General features: G+C 42.9%; 2 protein-coding genes across 2 annotated transcripts; one reads left to right on the top strand and one right to left on the bottom strand.

Annotated features, from left to right (window-relative positions):
- The first annotated feature begins 527 nt into the window (after positions 1-527).
- On the top strand, positions 528-7,217 carry LOC118691065 (borealin-2-like). The gene is made up of 10 exons (XM_036390101.2): positions 528-722; positions 984-1,112; positions 2,070-2,110; positions 2,467-2,527; positions 3,168-3,235; positions 3,994-4,061; positions 4,733-4,771; positions 5,840-5,972; positions 6,189-6,275; positions 7,040-7,217. Exons 1-10 carry the CDS (start codon positions 566-568, stop codon positions 7,085-7,087), a joined length of 831 nt encoding a protein of 276 aa, XP_036245994.1. The 5' UTR covers positions 528-565; the 3' UTR covers positions 7,088-7,217.
- A 704-nt stretch (positions 7,218-7,921) lies between these two features.
- DNAJA2 (DnaJ heat shock protein family (Hsp40) member A2) lies at positions 7,922-19,182 on the bottom strand. The gene is made up of 9 exons (XM_036390100.1): positions 19,010-19,182; positions 16,258-16,317; positions 15,085-15,305; positions 13,695-13,775; positions 13,239-13,372; positions 11,866-12,062; positions 10,312-10,456; positions 10,010-10,137; positions 7,922-9,528 (listed from the first exon to the last, which is right to left on the bottom strand). Exons 1-9 carry the CDS (start codon positions 19,085-19,087, stop codon positions 9,340-9,342), a joined length of 1,233 nt encoding a protein of 410 aa, XP_036245993.1. The 5' UTR covers positions 19,088-19,182; the 3' UTR covers positions 7,922-9,339.
- Positions 19,183-19,585: the final 403 nt, after the last annotated feature.

The following is a 19,585-nucleotide window of genomic DNA, read 5'->3' on the forward strand; positions in this document are numbered from 1 at the left end:
GGGCCCGGGGCGGCTCCAAACAGGGACCAAAACAGCGCAATTCATCTGTGCGTGTGTGTGAGAGAGCCTGCCCAGTTCCTGCAGGGCCTAAGGATCATTAAATCCTGGAATCATGCAATGTTGAGGGGTTGGAATGGACCTTAGAGGTCAACTTGTGCCAACGCCTCTGCCTGGGCACGGACAGCTCCCACACGGCTGCTCAAGGCTTTATCCAGCCTGGCCTTGAGCACTGCCAGGGTTGTGGCACCCACAATCTCCCTGTGTTCCAGTGTCTACCACCCTCAGAGTAAACAATTCCTCTATTATCTAACCTCAGTTTCCCCCCTTTCAATTTGTACCCATTCCTCCTCGTCCTGTCACTTACAGGTGCCAAGGCCTGAGGCACCTCCGAGAGGGGCACTCCCGACCCTCTCCCTCCCCTCACGGCGTTCCCTCCCTTCTGACAGAGCCCGGGCACCGCGGGCTCCGCTCGTCCCCCGCCCGGGCGGATCCCGGCCGCCCCTGCCCGCCCCGGGGTGTGTCCGGCCGGTCCCTCTGCGGGCACGGCTCGGGCCGGCTGTCGGCCATGGCCCCGGGGAAGGCCCCGTGCCGGCGGCGCAGCAGCGACTCGGGCGTGGAGCCGGACCGCGGGGCGCTGCCCCAGGACAGGGACCGCACCGCGCTCTCCCAGAAGAAGAGGGACCAGCGCATCGCGCTCTTCCTCAGCGACTTCGACCAGCAGGGTAGGGTCGGGGCTGCCCGGCTGGGGAGGGAACGGCGGCTCCGGGCCGGGAGAGCCCCGGGCCTGGAGAGCCCCCTCGGGCAGGGCCGCTTGCCCCGCGCCCCGGGTTGGCGGCTGATGGAGGCTCCAGGCGCTCCCACTCCCCACTCGGATTTCTCCGGATAAATCGCTGTTTTAACTTGCTTTTATAGCGCGGTCTTGCAGTGCTTATACTTGGAAACATGTAACAGGCGTGGCAATAAGACCGTGTTTTGTTTTAAAGCCAAGGAGCACATCCAGGAGATGAAGAAAGAGCTCGATTCGCTTTTGCAGACAGCGGAGAAGGCGTTTGCGGTGGAGCTGCTGACGATGCCGGCTGCCGTCAGGAAGATGAAAAGGAAAGAGGTGCTCGGTGAGAGTGCGTGGCCCTGTGCTCGGGGTGCGGGCAGCGGTGTGCCCGGGGCTGCGGGAGAACACCTGGGAACTTGCTGCCTTTCATGGAAAGGTTTGCTTTGTCTGCCCTGTATTAAGCAGATCAGCAGTGCTGTTACCCAGCAGATGCTCGCTGCGCACTCCTGTTCAAGTAGACTGATCTGTCTATATGCAGGGTATAGAATTAGTTGGTGACTAGTCTGGAGAGTACTGTTAAGTGTGCACTTAGGTAATCTTATTTAATGTCTGAAGAGACAAGAAATAATTACAAACCTAGTGTTTTCTGAGTGTAAAACCAACCATTTTGTTCATCTGAATCTGCTCATCCTTAGCCACCGAGATTATTCTCTTTGTTAATTTGAACTCTCCTGAGCCATTCTAATCTAGTCATATACCTGTGATGATAAGCAAACAAGTTTAATTTTAACTCCCATTGATGCAGAGGTTTAAGATGTGTGCACTCAGCATCAGATGTATATTCTAGTGAGAACTGATGTTTCTGGAATCTGCCTTGCAGCTGGAAATTGTAGGGGCCACACAGAGATCAAACCTGAACCTCTTGAAGAACTTGAGTTTACTGTAAGCCTGAGTATGTGTTTTGGTGTCCTTCTGGAGACACTTCTGCCCTAGAGCATTAGCTGTCTGCAGTGCAATGTGAGCGTGTGGTGGTTCTCTGAATGTGGGGGATGGCCTGTGTGCCTACACTCAGGACTCTTTCAAGGATAAACACTGAAATGGCCTCAGATTTTGATTGTTGTTTTGTAGGAGTGACTGTTCTACAAGACTGGAATCTTCTTCAACACATGCTGACCTAGGGTTACCTATTTAACCACTGTAATCCTGAATTACTTGTTTGGCTTCTGAGCCCATAAGAATATTAAGATAAAAATTATGCAAGTAATAGCATCTAAATAAGTCATAATTCCTTGAGTTACAGATTTGCAAGGACGGGAGGAAGTGGCTCTTGCTGCTGCAGTGGTAAGTGTGTGTTTTCAAATCTTATCACAGTTTACAGAATAGAATTCTTCTCTCCCTGCTGTAAATACTTCAGCCAAATGATTTCATTTGGCTGTGTGTTTAAATAGAAGATGATATGAAATGACTCGGCAGCCAGCCATGGTGCAGTTATGAACATTACCTAAAGTTTTAGGATCTTCTGCTGGCAGAAATTCAGATGTTTCCAAAAAAAGCCAAAAAAACAACTGGTGTTTAGCTAATCCCACTTCCTGTCAGTTGCTTTCATGCCCTTTTAGTTCACTGCCTCTTGTAACATAATATGCATCTACTGGGAAAAATCTGATGACCTTCCCTTGTTGGATAAATATTTTTTTCAGACTGACTGCTCTGTAGAAGACATGCCAAATCCCAAACTGGTGAGGACCAACAGCAAAAAAGGCAGGTCAACTCATTCATATATAGCCTGTGGTTCTTGCCTTATCTTTTTTTTTTTTAACTGGTTTGAATTGAGCATTTGTAAAATGAATGCTAAGCCTGAAGAATACAAGAGGGAAAAGTGCATAACAGACCCCAGCATTCAGTGTGGAGGATCATGAGCTATGCTGCTGTATAGGTACTTTAAAGCATGAGATAAGAGCTTCTCTCCTTTGCAATTTATCAAGGGAAATGGTAAGAAGAGACAGAATTAAGGCTTTACAGTATAGCAGGAGAGCTAGGAAATCCACTTCTCTTTTCTTAGGTTTCCCTTAACATTCTGCCCATTGAGCTTTGTAGGAAATACAAATTTTTCTTCACATCCCCAAAAATGCAATAAGGAGGATACTACCACTGGGGTGTGATTCTGTTTTCTCTGTGGGCTGAGGGATTATCTGGGGTCTATTAACTGTCCTGTGTGTCCCAGTGCCTGTGCTGAACACACACACTTTGTTCTGATCTGTGTCCCAAGTGAATGACATTGGATGGCACAAGGGCCAAAGCTGTCCATGGGGGGAAAATAGGCTTCAAACACGAGGCTGAAGTGGTGTTTTGTGCTCATCATGAGATCTTTATTTTCCTTGTCTTGCTAATACATTTATAGTTAAGGTAACTACAATTGTTGAGTATGAAGATACCAAGAACAGTTCTGCAAAGAAAATAACTAAAAAAGTAAGTTTATTCTGTTTTTATCCAAAAAACATAAGGACTTCATCAGTTTTGACCTGCCACAAGCCCTGCTAGATCCATAAGAAGGCAGGCCAGTGCTCTGCTGTCTGTTGGAAAAGTCAGTTATTTTAAATGTAATATATTTGAAGTTAAGCAAGGCTAACTGTAAATTATTTTCATAATGAAATATGGTATCTGCACTTCTAGTGACTAATTCACACAGGCTGGCAAGTACTGGCATGGCCATTCTCTCTTGACTTGCCAGTAAGTCTTGATGGTTTGAAGAACCATATTTTGTTGAAACTTTATTTTTTAAATCAACCTAGTGTTTAATCCATGTTTTTCTATAACTGAGTAGTTTATTCTTGTCTCTAAACCAAATCAAGTGTTTTAGTTTTGCCATCTCAGTCTGTCTGGGCAGTGTAGCTCCTCAGCCAGACACTGATGTAGCAAGCTGGCAACAAATACAAAAAAGATTCTGTGCAATTACAGACTTCTACAGTAAAAAGGCTTAAAAGTTGAAAGGGTCTATATTAGGTGGTTGGTTGTACAGAACTTCAGTAGGAATAACTATGATTTGGCATTATGAAACTTCTTTTAGAATGTATATTTGTGTATATATATATCTCAAAGGCAACACTATGGGGCTTAACTGCCCTTTTTCAACAGGAAATTTTTACAGTATTGTTTCCTGCAAATACCTATCATTTTGCTTTCAAAAGCTACCTTTTTTAACTGCAGTCTTATATATACATTTTTAGATTTCCAAAACCAGGTCGCTGGTTTCACTGGCCTCTGGTTTAAGTGGCAAACTGAACTCTCTTTCTAGGTAAGACTGATCTTTGATAGCTTATTTAACTCACCTGAATTTTTGAGTGCTGAACACAATTATTTTCAAATATAGTAGCTGAGATTTGAGCCCAAAGGGAATACATCTGATAAGGATTCTTCCATAGCCTGAGATGCACTGTGGTGATGTGAAGCTGAGCAAAAAAGCACCTGTAGCTGATGAAGGATAATGGTGCACAGTTCTGAACTGAGGGGAGCAGTACAGATTCCCAAACAATACTAACGGAAGAGAGCATGTAAGGAAAGCATCACTGCTCTGCTAGTACTGCTGAATTGTTCTGTAATAAACACCTAACTTGGGTATTGCAGCCCTCCCTTGCCCACTAACATAAATTATTATTGTGTTCTTGTATGGTTTTAATCCCATATGTCACGTTTACCTCAGGAGGGCTTTTTCACATGTGTTTTTCACACTAGTGCCCCCTGTCATGAGGCACTTCAGCATTCTCTAATCCATTGTGTGTCTACCTTCCTCTTAGCTAAAATTTTACAGTAGAAGTAGATGAGGAGGAAATAAATAAAAATAGTAAACCACCAAAATAAAACCCCCAGCAAAACACAAAGCCAAAAACTATGTTTTTTTAGTGTCTGTTTACTCTTCTGCTAGTGAAGCTTGCAGAAGGTTTCTAAGTCTCTTTGTTTTCATTGCAGTACCACAAATCTCAAAGCCACTCCAAAGGGAGCTAAAAGGTAAGGAGTTTTCAGTTTGCTCTTAATCAACAATTTGGTTCAATACCAAGACACTATACATTATTATCAATCTAGATGTAACAGATCTTCATGGTCTGCCACTAAATGTGCCAGTAGGGGTGCCAAACCAGTTCCACCTCCTGCTTTGGGTGTGGGTGTTAGCTTACATTACATTATTCTGGAGGCACAGGATTTGATGTCCTAACTAAGTCAGTTAAAAAAAAAGTAATTAGAGTATAAATGCTATTCTCACTATTTACAGACTTGCATCTCAAACTGGTTCTCAGAGCCCAACCTGGATTAAAATGTCACCAATACTGCTTTATTAAAAGAAAAATAAAGCAATCCCCACAAACCCCTCAACCAAATACACTGATAATCAGTTCTTGGCATCTTGAATAGTCAAGATTTTTAGTTAGTATCATTCTGCATACACTACAGAGTTTGCTTTTGGCACAAGCTGAAGCTAGGGGGTGAACAACTTAAATGGGTCCTGAAACCAGAAAGTGGTTCAGTTTCACCTTGGCCTGCTATAAATGTCAGAGGCTTGTTTCCATGCAGAACACACCCAAATCTTACATTTTAAAAGTAAAATAATAACTGTTGTATAATAGAAACTTAGGAATTCTGCATGGCATAAGGCACACCCTGTGCATCTGAGAGGTAGCAGCTTTGGTATTTATTGATATCTCCCTCTGTAGTAGACAGATACAGCACATGTCTTATCTTAAGCCCTGAGGCACGAAGTTTCCTCTTTCCAAAACTGTAAACATTCACTGCTGATATTGGAGAGTGGATATTCTTGTTACTGAGTGGCCAAAATGTCATCTTGTGTCACAGGCTTACAAGGTTACTGCAGTGGCAGGCTCATAAAACCTTACCCAGCAGTGCCCATAAGTGCTGCTCATGGTTGGATTTCTGTAGTCTCCTGGCAGAACTGGAAAAATTTAAACATGACTGCCTCTCTCCTAGGTGAATTTTACTACTACTGGCATTTGCTTCATGCTTGAAAATTTCCAGCAGAGCACAGAAAGTTAACCTCAAAGTAACATTTTCATTGTATTCTAGTGCTGGATTACAACAGACTGTCTCAAGAACTTTACCTGCCAGTGGAAGAGCTCAAGGCATGTTAAAAAGAAGTAAATCAGTACCCCAACATAAAAGTGTTCCATTTGTCAACATTCCCCTGGCTGATGGACAGGTATCTTTTTTTAAAAAAAAAAACATTTTCAACTTACAGTAGTTGCTCAATACAAGTAGTCTGATAGTGATAGCTCTTGCTATTCCTAAGTGAGATGCTGCTAAACAAAAGGAAAATGGTTGCCAAAGTTCTGCAATGTACAGGGGAGCACATGAGTTTCAGACAGGTTGGCATGCAGGAAAAATCTTTTAATCTTAGAATTGTTTCTCTTCACAGACACTGTGTACAGCTGGTGGAGACCTCCGTAATATTGATGTGCAGCTCCTGCATCAGGACACAGTACAGCACATCCATAACCTGGTGGTAAGCCTGAACTAGGAGACTTACAGATCTGTGTATTCACACACCTGGTCCCAGGCTTTCATGTCACATTCTGTCATGAATCCAAATTTCAACTCTTTGGAGTTTAAGCCTCAACTGGTTGGCATCAGTTGGAGGAGGAGGGAGAGAAGAACTGCTGCACATGGATCATGTGTAAAAGGAACTGCACTTACATAAGCATGTGCAGTTTGGTGACAGTGGAGGGGCCACAGGAGCATAAACTCTTCCTTCTGCAGTGCTCTGGTGGCTGTCCTGCCATGTGAGCAAACTGCCATTCTCTTATCTCTCATTCACAAAGGCTGACAAAGCTACAGCTCAGTTTTGAGTCTTCTCACATTCCATAATTCTGTGGCCCTTGCTGAGTAAGAACTACACACCTGTTAAGTCCCTGCTGCAGTTGAACAGGAACAACCTTAATGGTTGTGAAGCAAAATAAAGTGGACCAGAGCTTTGTAGCAGCTACTGCCCAATGCTCCTGAAGATGAGGGTACCTGGGCTATTGTTTGAAGTCATGGCAATTATCCAGACACGAGAGATGTTAACTAGTTTACAGTTGTGCAGGTACAGAGACCAGTGCAGCTGAGTCAAGCTAAAGCTCTGGGAGCTGTTCTGTGGTTTTTGTTCTGGCCCTGCCTCTGTAGGCACAGTGGGGAGTGAGTAAGTGCTCACTGCTTGCTTTAACAGTAGGGACCTTTCTTCCAAGTTCTTTTGGGCAGCTTGAGCTAAAATGAGTTTTCCTCCCTCAGAGTGAGCTGACTGTCCTATGTGGAAAGGTAACACCTAAACCAAGTTAATGGAACTGTCTAGTGACTACAGAACATCGGTGACTGCTCTTGCCTGCTGCCTCCCTAGTGTTGAAATCATGTCTATTATGTCTTAATAAAGCTGTATATTGCCCAGTAAATGTTTATATATAAGCTTTTATATCATGTGATGTGTCTTATTAAGTTCCTGTTATGAAGGCTAGCAAAGCAGAAGAAAATTATACTTTTTCTTTATAAAAGGCTTAGGTTAGGTTTTAACTAAATTGACAGCAAAATGAACAGTAGGCTGTATATAGGAAATAAGTTTCTCTAATATCAACTCACAAATAAACTGAAATACAAGGTACTAAATTTTTGAACAGTCCTTAAGACACTTCAATAACTTTAGGTATGTGGTAGCATGTATGAATCTAACACAGGAATAAAATTTATTTCCAGTCTTGTGTATGACATGACAGTAATGTGCAAGATGACAGGTAAAATTAGAATTTATCAGGTGCTGCTGGCAGGAGCCCAAATTAATGCCAGCTGAGGACTGAAGCAGAACTGCCCTACAGTGATCAGCTCTTCCTCCACCCCTTCACTTCAGCTACCATGAATCCCTTCCTCTCTTCCCCTTCAAAAAACCAAACAATCTGAATGGAGATTAAAGGTTTAGAGTGCTACTCTATTTTGCAAGGACTTACAAGCAGAAGACAGGTGGTGTAGTTGTTTAAGCATTGCAGGTTACAAGGACTGACTCCTTGCTGAGAGCAGTCAGGAGAAAGGATCAGCATGTAACCATGGCTTCACCAAAAGCAACCCCAAGTTTGAATAAATGAAAATAAAAGACCCACTAGAGAATGCCACATCATAAGTCAGTACTGAAATACAGATCAAACAGTATTTATTTTTGCTTCATTTTTAGAGTCTATAACAAGGATGTTCAGCAACACTCAAATGCCAATGCCTACCCAAGCACATTGAAACCCTTGGAGTTTGTCCTCCAACCTCATCAATAAAGTGTCAACAACTATCAGAAAAATAACTAAACAAGTCACACTTGAGATTTGTAAAGAAAAGTAGAGCTTCAACTTTCTCACTTAAACAGGAGAGAAACCTTGCTATAGAGGCAGCTTACCAACCCAACACTGTTCATGCACAAGAGTTCCTTAGTTAAGGTCACATTTCTGCTTTGTTCTGGCATTTTTGCCAATTAATAGTAATAGAACTGCAGCTGGAGATTTTAATATCTTCATACTTAAACCAAAGTGCAAACTACTAGAAAAGTAACAAAACCATCTACATTTATTATGTTTCCAGGTTAAACAATTCTTTTTTTAACCTGGAAACATTTCTCTAGGAAGTGAGGCTGAATCAGACTTCGAATAGGATTCAAAGGCTAAGAGAAAGACACCATTATTTCAAAATTTAATCATTCCCCATTTAAGGGGTTTGTTATCTTTAGACTGAATTCGGATATCCTTGTGTTTTCTTCACACAAAGGGGACATGGCTGCAGCCTTCCCTGTGCCCATTTAGTCATCTCTCATTTCAGGAAGAGACTTGAATGTGGCACACAATTGTTATCCAACCTTCACCTAGTCTTAAGGCAGCTTCAGCCTCCCTGTGTTTATAAAATATCTATCATCTACATAGTCTCTTCATACACAGACTAGTTAAAGCCACTGGAAAAGTAAGAGTTACAAGGCAAAAGAAATATATTATACACCAACTGCTTTTATTTAATTTCAGAAACCGTTCACAAGATGGTAGAAAAAAACTTACAACCACTTCTATTTTAGTCTTTCATTGTTCCCAGTCAGCTCTAAACCCATTATGTGCAAAGCCCATTTACCATGCATCTAGATGATAGATACAGGCTATGAAATTCTTGATTCTACTTGTAGCAGCTTATGCAGGTGCAGCCAAATACCAAGCCTCAGGACAAATTGTACACAAACTTTACAATGTAGAATTTGAATTTAAAATATGAAACTTAAAATCTACACAAAACTGGTAAAAATCAAGCACAGATACGAGGACAAACTTAAAACCCATGTGAAAAGGAGTCTCGTCTTCCTTTCAAGTGCTTTATTCTGCTACACAGTCAAAATGAAGATGTAAGCTTGTGGTTAGTTTAAATTACACTCTGTAGATACTATAGACCAATTTAAAAGTTACACATACAGCAATAGATGTCCATTGGTTCATCTGGATTACTTATACAATCCAGCTGGATTGTTGAAAACAAGTCAGGCAAAATTTGAAAGAAAATCCTTGTGCAACTTTTTAGACAAATGTTTACTGGTGGGCACACTGTACCCCAGGTCCATGATGGCTGCTTTCTTCATCAGAACTATCATTATAAGCTTCACGTCTCTGGCCACCACCTGAACCACGAGTGGTATCAAATTCTTGAAGATCTACCTCTTCTGCATCACCAATTACATTGGGAAATTCTGGTCTAGCTGGCAGAAGATCTTCAAGTTCCTGCCCCAGAGAAAGAAATGCATTCAGTATTGCATCTAGAAGACCTAAATAAAGTGACTGGTTTCCCCTAACTTCGAGCAGGTTTGGCTTACAAGTCTATGCTGATGAAAGCCCTGAACTGCAGAGTCATTTAAAAGCATTTGTATCAACTGGAAGACACCACTTCAAGAAAACCAACAGCTCCACATATCATCAACTAGAAGTGCAATCAGTAAATACAGTTGCACTCCATGAACTTATCACACAGCAACAGAAAGATTCTCCTCCTGCCCTCATCTGTGCACCATCTGCACAGCTCTTAAATACAGCTTCCACAAATTCATATTTCAAGGGCTATTCCCAAGTAACACATGGCCCATAAAAAAGGTTAAAAGAACTTGCATCTGAATTTAAGCACTGAGAGCAAGCCCATGAGGTACAATACAGGCTCTTTGCACACTAGCAAGCAAGACACCACATTTATGCTTGAACAGCTACTTACTGAAAGCTTTTCTGGGCTAATCCAGTTATTTTCAGGAAACTGAACATCAAATTTAATGTAGAGATCCCCTTTCTCAAAAGGATTGCGATACTGTGGCATTCCTTCCCCTCTGACTACACGAACACAACCTGCAATTCAAAGAGAAGGAAAGTAATCAACAAAGTGCTGCTGCAGAGCCATTGTCTCTCCATACAGTTCTGTTTCCCCAGCCTGGGCTCAGTTAACAGGACAACAAGGGTGGGATTAAGTGCTGAAGAGTCACAAAAGCATAATCAAAGAAATCCTTATCAGGTCAAGCCTACCTGGTTCAATTACTTTTCCAGGAGGATATTTAACCACAATCTGACGTCCATCAAGGTGCTTAAATGTGAACTGAAATCCACACAGTGCTTCAACAAGTCCAATCTTGTGTGTCATATGCAAATCATTCACATCCCGCTGGAACACCTGGGAAACAAAGGAGATCTCCTTTCTACTACTGGAATCACAACTCCACCAGACTCATTATTGAGAGTTCATTATTATTTATCCTTAGAATTCAATGTCAGAGCAACAGCCTTTGTATGAAGTGAACCTGATTCTATTAATTCAGATGGCTTAACATGCTTGGAAACTTTGTGCCTGACCAAGTGTCACCTAAAATAAGCCAAACCGCACCACACACCAAGGTAAGATTCAAATTAAACCAGGCCTGTACAGCAGCCCCAACTTTCACCCCCAAAATCTTTCATACAAGCAATCTATAAACAAAACTGACAACAGTTTGACAGTATTTCACCTGCACTGGAGTATATAAACAACATCTTTGTTTTTCAGCTCTTGTCCTCAAGCATTTCTGCTTTAGCTCCCTTGACCTACAGCAGGACTTTGATCACTTAGTCCACAGCTGTCAGAAGAGATCTTTAGGCCACATAACTCAGGATTCTTAATCAGAGTAAATCTTAAAATTTGTCCACTGGCAGACAAATGGACAGTGGACATTTGTCCATTGAGTCCCATCTCAGGAGAAATTTTAAGAACAAAGTCTATCCAGTTTTACTCACTAGGACAAAGTAAAGACTGGCAGATTAGCAGTCCTTGGCACAGCTTTGAAAAGCTTACAAAGTACCTAATGAGCAGATAACCAATATTACATCCTTAATATATGACTGTAGTTTAAATTTGTACCCCATGCTACTCTGTCACAACAGAAGACTCCTCGAGTGTAACACACAAACTGTTTCTTATTTCACATAGCTATTAGAATTAAAAAAGGAGCAGTCATCTCAACTCTACCCCACATGAGTTTTAACAGAAGATAAATTGCAATATTTAATTCCAAAGTGCAGTGATTCCAGCATACAGTGAGCATAAGTCTTACCAAACCAGTATAAAGTTTGTTTTGTTAAGTTAATCAGCAAAATCACCATTTTGTGTTACTTCCAGAACCAGAGTAGCAGACATAGAAAGCACATTTGGGGGTTTTATCAGGAGTTCCCTGCCACGTCACAAGACATGGAAAAAAGCCACACTTAGAATTTTGTTAGTGTCACAAGCAAAGCAGACTAAAGTGAACATCCTGAATGGCTCTTCCCTGCATCTACTGTATCAAAGTCAGTCAGAGCTTATCTGAGAAGCTACCTCTTGCTAGCATTGGGAGGCACCACAAGCTGCCAGTCCTCTGGCTAAGGACTTGCCCAGTTTTTTCTGGCTCACCATGAAAGCTGTGTTACACACTAGAAATCTATTAAAAGCTATTCCCCGTCTCTCCCAGAGCTGCAACTGTATCAATTACTTTAAATGAATGGCCATCTATAGAACTTAAATATTAACAACTGGAATAAAAGGCATTTAAAAGATCAACTCAGAAGCATTACCTCATTCTCCTTCTCTTGGAGTAAAAGGACAATATCGCCTGGTTCCACACCGGGAGCCTGATCTGCTTCTCCACTGAATGTAATTCTCTGACCATGTTTCATGCCTTTATCTACATGGACTTCAAGTATTTTTACCTCTTTGATCACCTTCTTCCCTTCACATTTTTTACAGCGGTCTTTTTCATTAATTACTTCACCTAAATAAAGACAAATTTTGAGTTCAGAGATTTTGACATAGTCGCATCCAATTCCTAGGAAAAACTATTTGAAAGCAAGCTGAAGAATTTCCTCAACACAAGTAGTGATTTTGATGTTGCTTTATGAATTCCTCACAAGAGGAAATCCAGGCTTCATTTACTCTAGCTGAGAAAGGGGGAAAGAAGAAAAAAACAAAAGTTCCCTGACTGCCTCATCTTGCAGAATATCCCCACAAGATAGTCCTGAGCAAATGCAGCCAGCAGAACTAGTCTTGCATACAAAAACAGGGAAAGAGAGCCGGTCGCATCAGATTCACCCCTACAAAGGTAATTACTGTTTCTAGCAAACTGAAGGGTGACAATCCAAAATGGCTTCAATGCTCTGTTCTACCTCACCTTTACTTTTCCAGTGAGCTCTTGTCTCTATACACAGTAGCCAAAGTATTAGGGCACATGGACTGTAAGATTTCGGTACTAAGTGCCACAAGCAGATGCCTTTGGCTTAAAACATTAAGCTTCTCACCTTAAACCACCTTTCTGTGAAACAAAGCATAACATTATGATGAAGTTGAAACTACAAAATATGTAGGTTAGGCATATGAAATGTTAAAGACAACATCATTTATGAAATGTTTTGACAAGTCACAAAATACAACTCTTTGTTGTGACAAGTAAAATGATCCACAAGGTGATGTTACTCCTCTGCCAACTGCAGAATACATGGAAAGAAATCATATGAAGGGCTGAACTTGCTACCCCTAATCAGAACCAATTCAGGCAAAGATATCATCTTAATTTGAAGAAGTTAAAAATTCAAAATTAACCTACGATTGTCCTTGGATATCAGGAAATGCAAAAAGACAAACAGCTCCTAAAACAGCAACATCTTGGTTTTTACTTTAACAAAATAGTAAGAGCAGTAAGTAATATTCACATCTAAGTGTTTTTAAAGATGATCAATCCCTACTGCTTGAGCTTTTAGGGTGTTTTTCAGCACATTACACACTGTAAATCTTGCTGCTGTTCTGAGTGAAATGATTTCTCCATGCTGCCACCAGAGTGAGACGCAGCTGACTGGGAAAGGGCAGAAGTGTCCTGGATAAGTTCCTCCTGAGATTTGAGCAGGAGGCTGGATCCAAGCAAGCACAGTGAGTAGCAGAGCAGAGCCTGGCCTACCTTCTCCATTGCAGTCGGAGCACACGGACTGCATCTGCTGCACCATGCCCGGGGCCAGCTGCCGGATCATGATGCGCACGCCCCGGCCCCGGCAGGCGTTGCACTTCTGAACGGAGCCGGCCTTCCCTCCCTGCCTGCAGCACACAGCACCGGTTGCATCAAAAGGAAGTTCTTCAGAAAGAACCCAGAAACCCCCTGCAGCAGTGGGTTAGCATGCCTACATGCCCAGCTGCACTGCCCATTACAGTTAGGTCCTCTGCTCTCCCACCCTTCCCCCGCACAAAGCCCCTGAATAGCTCCAGTTCCATCAACAGCATCATTCAAGTTCAACAATTTGCTGGTCAGAAAACAGGCTCCAGTAAGTCAAATACTGATAAAGATCTGACACAGGAGATCCTTCATTACGCTATCTGCCAACAAAGCAACCAGAGAACTCAAAAATACAAACAAACTTACCCATTACATGCACTACAAAGGACATTCTTGCTAAGTTGTAGTTTAGTTGTCTTTCCATTATACAGATCTTCTAAAGAGACTCTACAAAATAAAGTATTTCTCCTGGGTTATCATTTAACAACTTATTTTCCCCATGTAATTAAAACACTTGCCTAGGACAAATAAACAAACAACCTATTTTCCTAGTTGATATTCCTAACAAGACGAAATCTGCTATCAAAATAAGATTTTAAGCACCATTTTGGCTTCCCCAAAGTTACTGGAAAAAAAAAAATTCCATACATATCAATCTACACTTGTAAATCTGAACATAGTTTTAGAGAAAAGCTGTAATTTAATCAGAATAAACCAGGTAGGATGGGTTCCTGTGTTTCTCAAGAGGAAACAAGCTTATCTAGAATTTTAGGTGCTATTATACAGTCATAATTAATTAATCATTCTACCAGGCAGGTGAGAAACAAGTCTCTGTAAATACTTCAGACAATAATTGTCTATTGTCTATTGTCTAAATTGTCTATTGCATAAATAAGAACACATATAGAGTACTTACTGCTGTACTGGGTTTTCCACACCAGAGAGTTTAGTGGGGAGGGGTTAGCATGTCCCCAAGGCCACTTAACTTTTTAGTGTTTCTCCTAAAAGGGTTTGTTAGTGGAGAGAAATTTTAACTCAATGTATTGAGTTGTATTAAGAACAGGTTGCCTGGCATCAGTATTTACAAATAACAACAAAATCAAAGCTCATTAATAATACACCTGGAGTACCAGCTACTAAACAAGCAAGCATGTGAAGCTAAACAGACTTCACCAAGCACAGTTTGCCAACCACAGGAAAGATGTTGCTTAACTGAAGTTGTTAAAAGGGACCTGCTCAGCAGGCAAAAATCTAGCCATGACTGCAAGAAGAGATCTCCAAAACACAGATGTGATATTCAAGAATGGCTTTGAATAAATAAACAAAACCAAAGCCACCACACACCATTTTCCATTAATTATGAGGTTCAACCATAGTTCCAGCTGGCATTGCCCTATGAATTCAAGTCTTTCCAGAGCACCTCCACAAACCAGAATCTGCCTGGTAATATTTGGCTGTTGAAGGCTTTTCCAGATTAGAACTACCAAACATAATTAAGGAGCAAAACAAAGAAAATAAAGCTAACGAAGTGCATAATTCAAATAACCTGGCAAAGTATTTGGTAGTTTTCTAGATTAACCAACCAAGGAAAGTAACTCCAGATGACGGGCCCTTGCTCTACACACAACATGCAGCTCTGAAGAGCAGTGCAGACTGCAGAGGATCTCAACTGAGAAGTGTATCAAGAACAGAAACCAGCAGCGTTTCTAAGGTCAGGAAAGCTTCAAGGCACAAGTTGCAGCATCAAGGTACTCACTTGAGTGGATGCACCATATCTTCTCCTCTTCTTCTGCCATTGCGACTTCTGCTCTGGCCACCCATGAAATTGAACAATCCCCCACCAAAGATATGGGAGAAAATATCGTCCATGCCACTGCTGCCACTCCCTTCTCGCAGCCCCTGCTCTCCATATCGATCATACAGCTCACGTTTCTCAGGGTTTGACAATACTTCATAGGCAAAGCTTATTTCTTTGAACTAGAAGAGGAAACAGAGTCAAAACAGTGCACGATAATTTAGAACTTCAAGGCAGCATTCTGTGAGTTTCTCCCCCTGCATGAACACCTATCAATTAAGAAGGTACACAATGAAACACTTGTCCCTCATTTTAACATAACTTATTCTTAGCAAGACTTTAAAGTCAGACTTGGGCTTAGTTTTGTTACATCTTACCATAAAATAAGACATTTTACTGCAAAAACTTGGTTAGCTTTGTTCTTTCCTAGCATAAGACAGATTTCTTATAAATTAAAAAAAGTCCAAAAACCCCCAAGTACACAACAGTGCAGAAGCCACAAGGCAGAATATCCAACAGTTAGATACTAACAGCAAAGACTTCAACATGTTGGGCACTTCAAATACACTAACAATTAAGTAGCTCACTGAAAGGTATATTAATGTATTTGGCAAATTAGTATCGTTTCATGGTTATCTCTGCTCACCTCTAAGCAGCCATCAGAACTTCAGTCTGGTTAAAGATAATCAGCTGAGTCAACTTAATTGGTGATTTTTAAATTGCTTTCAGTGTAACAAATCTAATTCAATCTTCCCACATATATAATTTGGTTTATGCTGCAGCAGTTTTAAAAATCTCTACACGTACATTACTCCATGTTGGAAAAACTTGAAAAATTGGCAATCTTTTTCAAATTCTTACACAGATGCCATGGCCAGATGACATTATCTCAGGAAACGAGCAGCAGTTTTTTCCTCAGCATTACCTTCTCAACCAATTTGAGCCAACTGCTGCATTTTGTCATGAGGTGCACTGGCAGATTTTGAGATTGGGGAGAAGTTGACCAGACAATACTCCCTCTCACAGTATGCTCAACAACTTAAACAGCAAGCCCTCAACACCTGTATTCAGTTCCTTAGATGCTACTGTAATAGAAAACTTAAGGTATTTTAAAAAAAAAAGAGTCTTTCTTACTTTATCCCCAGCATTTGGATTCTTATCAGGATGGTATTCCTTGGCCAGTTTTCTGTATGCCTAGTTGAAAGAGGTAGAAAATTATTTAAAATTTGCATTAATCAGTTCTTTTCTGAGAAACTCAAGTAATGTCCTCAGGAAGAAAGAAAATCCTAATAAAGCAAAGCGTAAATATTATAGCATTTCAAAGTCACTCATACATTGATACGACCTAAAAAAATTTAATATTGCCACATGTATACATTAACCAGACTCACATTCACACACAGCTATGGCACACAATAGCCAGAACTAGTTCTCCTGCTTATCCTCATTAACTTACAGGGAGAATCCCATTTGATTTCCATTGAAATGACTTGCTCTTTAGAACCCACTCAAACCCTACACCACAACAGCAAATTTGAACCCGTTTGTCTTTGCCCTCAACCACAGCAGTTCAGTAACAACAAAATGGCTGCCTCAGCTTCCATTCAACCCTAGAACCACTCCTCACAACAATCATTTCCTTCTTCCCTGCCATCACTAATGGAAGGGTTCACCTCACTTTGAGCTCAGTGTATGAGTTACATGTGCAGAAATGTACAGAGAACTGCTTTTATTTCAGTTCTCTAGATCAGCAGGAGTAAGTACAGCCAAATCCCCAGAAGGGACTTTCCAGGCTGCTTTTTTCTGACCAGCACTCTGACATTCTGGACCACCACTGGTTCTTCAGCAGCCCTTCATCTGTTCTGCTTACACTTGAGAGGATCAAAGCAAACAACACAGCAGGCAGAGACTTCTCCCACCAGAGCTAATGACAGTAGGAACTTCAACCCTTCCTCTACTTCACCTCAACACCCTCAGAAGCAATCAGGGGACAGATATTAATAAATTACATTGCATACAGTCTTTTATTTTTCAAATTACACCTATTAAAAGACTACAGTGATGCAACAGCAAAAAATTGAGGTATCAATTCTTGGATTTTTCAAACACTTTATTTCTGAATAACTGAGCACCTAAAGTAACTCTTCAGAAATACAATATTAAGAGCTTTACACACAAAGCTTTACAGAAACCACAACTTCTCAGCTTCTGAACAAATTTCCTTTTTTTAGATCCATTCAGTTATTTCTCATTATTGAGTTTATCTTGAAACACTCTGTACTTTTGCATGCAATCAAGACATGATAAAGAACCAGTGAAATAAAAACTGCTGATATTACAAGCCTAATATTCTGAAGCACAGTAACTGTGAAAACCAAAACTCATACATCTTACTGGACAAATCACCCATGAGGAACAAAGCATAATGTTCCACAAACCTGTGTATTCTATGTTATAATGGATGGTCTCCATATATTTTAAGTATTACAACCAAGAAAAAAAGCAAAACACCACTAAACTGATAACCTAAGTAACATTATCTAATGAGGGAAAAGGGAGCTTGCAATGGTGATCTTTAAAAAGAGAAAGCCCTTACATCTTTTCTGATAACAGCATTCCAGGCCAGAGCAACTCTTACAACTACCCATGGCCCTAAAGGAAGCCATCATTATTTCATCAGAACCAAATCCAGAATCAAGATCTACACTGGCAACATATATAACATCAGTGAAAGTTAATTTAGCCACTGTAAAAGCCTGTTCACTCAGCTCCTTCAGACCAAGGTTCGTTTTAATATTTCTATACTATTAGACAGGTTAAAATATCATATTTGAAAGCACCCATGAAACCTCTTAATGACAATAAGATACACAGGAACTCCTTGGTGTTGCAGACAGTTGGAAAATCTACATTCCACGATTAGTCTAATATGTGGTAATTAATACTGGGTGGTGCAGGCTATGCTAGCAGAAAACTGCTCCGGTTTTCATTCTTAAAGGACACTGATAGCTTTAAGCGAACCCTGTAATAAAATAAAATATTCTGGTGGGCAGTGCCGTATACCAAACACAACCTTCTCAGCGCCTGCCCTCCATCTCCAGCACAATTTCAACACTGCAATTGCCTAGCCCTGCACAAATTAGGCTGCCGCGTGCATGACGGGTAAGGCGCAGTTGTTGGTGCCAGCACCACCCACCCGCGGAAGCCTCTGCTAGTGAACCGTCTGGTTCATTCTCCTCCCTCACGTGGAAACGGTCATTAAGGCCTCCACAAAAAAAAAAAAAAAAAAAGAAAAAAAGAAAAAAAAAAAACCAAACAAAAAACAGGAAAAAAGAAAAAAAAAAGTGCTTTAGCCATTACAGGATGCAATTGCTATAGTGACGACCTGGCTCCAAGTTTTCACCTCCCCTCTTTGTTTACATCGCCTTCCCGCGTTCGGCCTGGGAGGAATCGCATCTATGAGCGAAACCGAATCCTCCCCAGGCCTGCACGTGGGGCAGACAATGGCACCGGTGAGGCTCGACCCGCAGGGATTCTCAGCCCCGAAGAGCCCTTGCGGCCGCGCACGGCGCGGTGCGGCGGGGGCGGGACGAGCCGCTCCCGCCCGCGCTCGGAGCCCACGCGGGACGCGCCGGGCCAGGGACGCGGCGAGCGCGGCCGGCCGGGCCCCGCCGCCCCCTCCTCCCGCCGGGCCCTCGCCCTGCCCGCGGCCTCCCCGACCGCTCGGCCCCGCGCGCGGCCTACCCGACCCCGCGCCGCGCCCGTAGCGCAGCCGCAGCCCCGCCGCCCGCGCCCTGCTCGGCCCTGCTGCCCTCGCCGCCCGCGGGGCCCTGCCCGGCCGGGCCCAGCACCCCCCCACCGCCCGACCTCCGCCCCTCCGCCGCACCTTCTTGAGTTCATTGTCGGAGGCGCCGGGCGGCACGCCCAGGATGTCGTAGAGCTTCGTGTCGGCCACGTTGGCCATGGCGGGGCGGCGGCGGGGCCGAGCGGGGCCGGACGGGCCGAGGGCGGCGCGGGCAGGGCCGAGACCGGCGGCAGGACACGGACACGGACCGGCCGCGACGTCACCGCGCACGCGCTGCGTCACTGCGCCGCGACGCGCGAGGCGCGCGGCCCCGCCCCCGCGGCGGCCCTGACCCAGTTCCGGCGCGGCGCGGCAGGGGGCGCTGTGCCGGGGCCCTGAGGGCACGGCCGGGGAGCGGGCGGCGCTCCGGGAACAGCGGCCTCGGCTGTCCCGCCTGGTACTGCACAGAGCCAGCGCGCTCGAGGAGACCTCTGAGATCGTCCAGTCCCACCTATGACCGAACACTTCCATGTCAACCAGACCCTGGTACTGAGTGTCCTGTCCAGTCTTAAACACCGTGAGGGACGGTTACTCCACCGTCCTCCCTGAGCAGCCCGTTCCAGTATCTGTGAAAAAATTGGACCTTATATCCAACCTGACCGTCTCTCAGTGCAGGTT

This window comes from Molothrus ater, chromosome 12 (assembly GCF_012460135.2).
Source record: "Molothrus ater isolate BHLD 08-10-18 breed brown headed cowbird chromosome 12, BPBGC_Mater_1.1, whole genome shotgun sequence".
Classification (NCBI taxonomy): domain Eukaryota; kingdom Metazoa; phylum Chordata; class Aves; order Passeriformes; family Icteridae; genus Molothrus; species Molothrus ater.

Bases quoted from the DNA above. Each gene is read 5' to 3' on its own strand.
- LOC118691065 (XM_036390101.2), top strand. From the start codon at position 566: ATGGCCCCGGGGAAGGCCCCGTGCCGGCGGCGCAGCAGCGACTCGGGC. The intron at 2,528-3,167 runs GCAGGTCAACTC...ATACATTTATAG, and splicing joins GAGGACCAACAGCAAAAAAG to TTAAGGTAACTACAATTGTT. The intron at 5,973-6,188 runs GTATCTTTTTTT...TTCTCTTCACAG, and splicing joins TTCCCCTGGCTGATGGACAG to ACACTGTGTACAGCTGGTGG.
- DNAJA2 (XM_036390100.1), bottom strand. From the start codon at position 19,087: ATGGCCAACGTGGCCGACACGAAGCTCTACGACATCCTGGGCGTGCCG. The intron at 13,776-15,084 runs GTGAGTACCTTG...TTTATTTTGTAG, and splicing joins GATATGGTGCATCCACTCAA to AGTCTCTTTAGAAGATCTGT. The intron at 10,457-11,865 runs GTAATGCTTCTG...TTTGTTTCCCAG, and splicing joins TCCAAGAGAAGGAGAATGAG to GTGTTCCAGCGGGATGTGAA.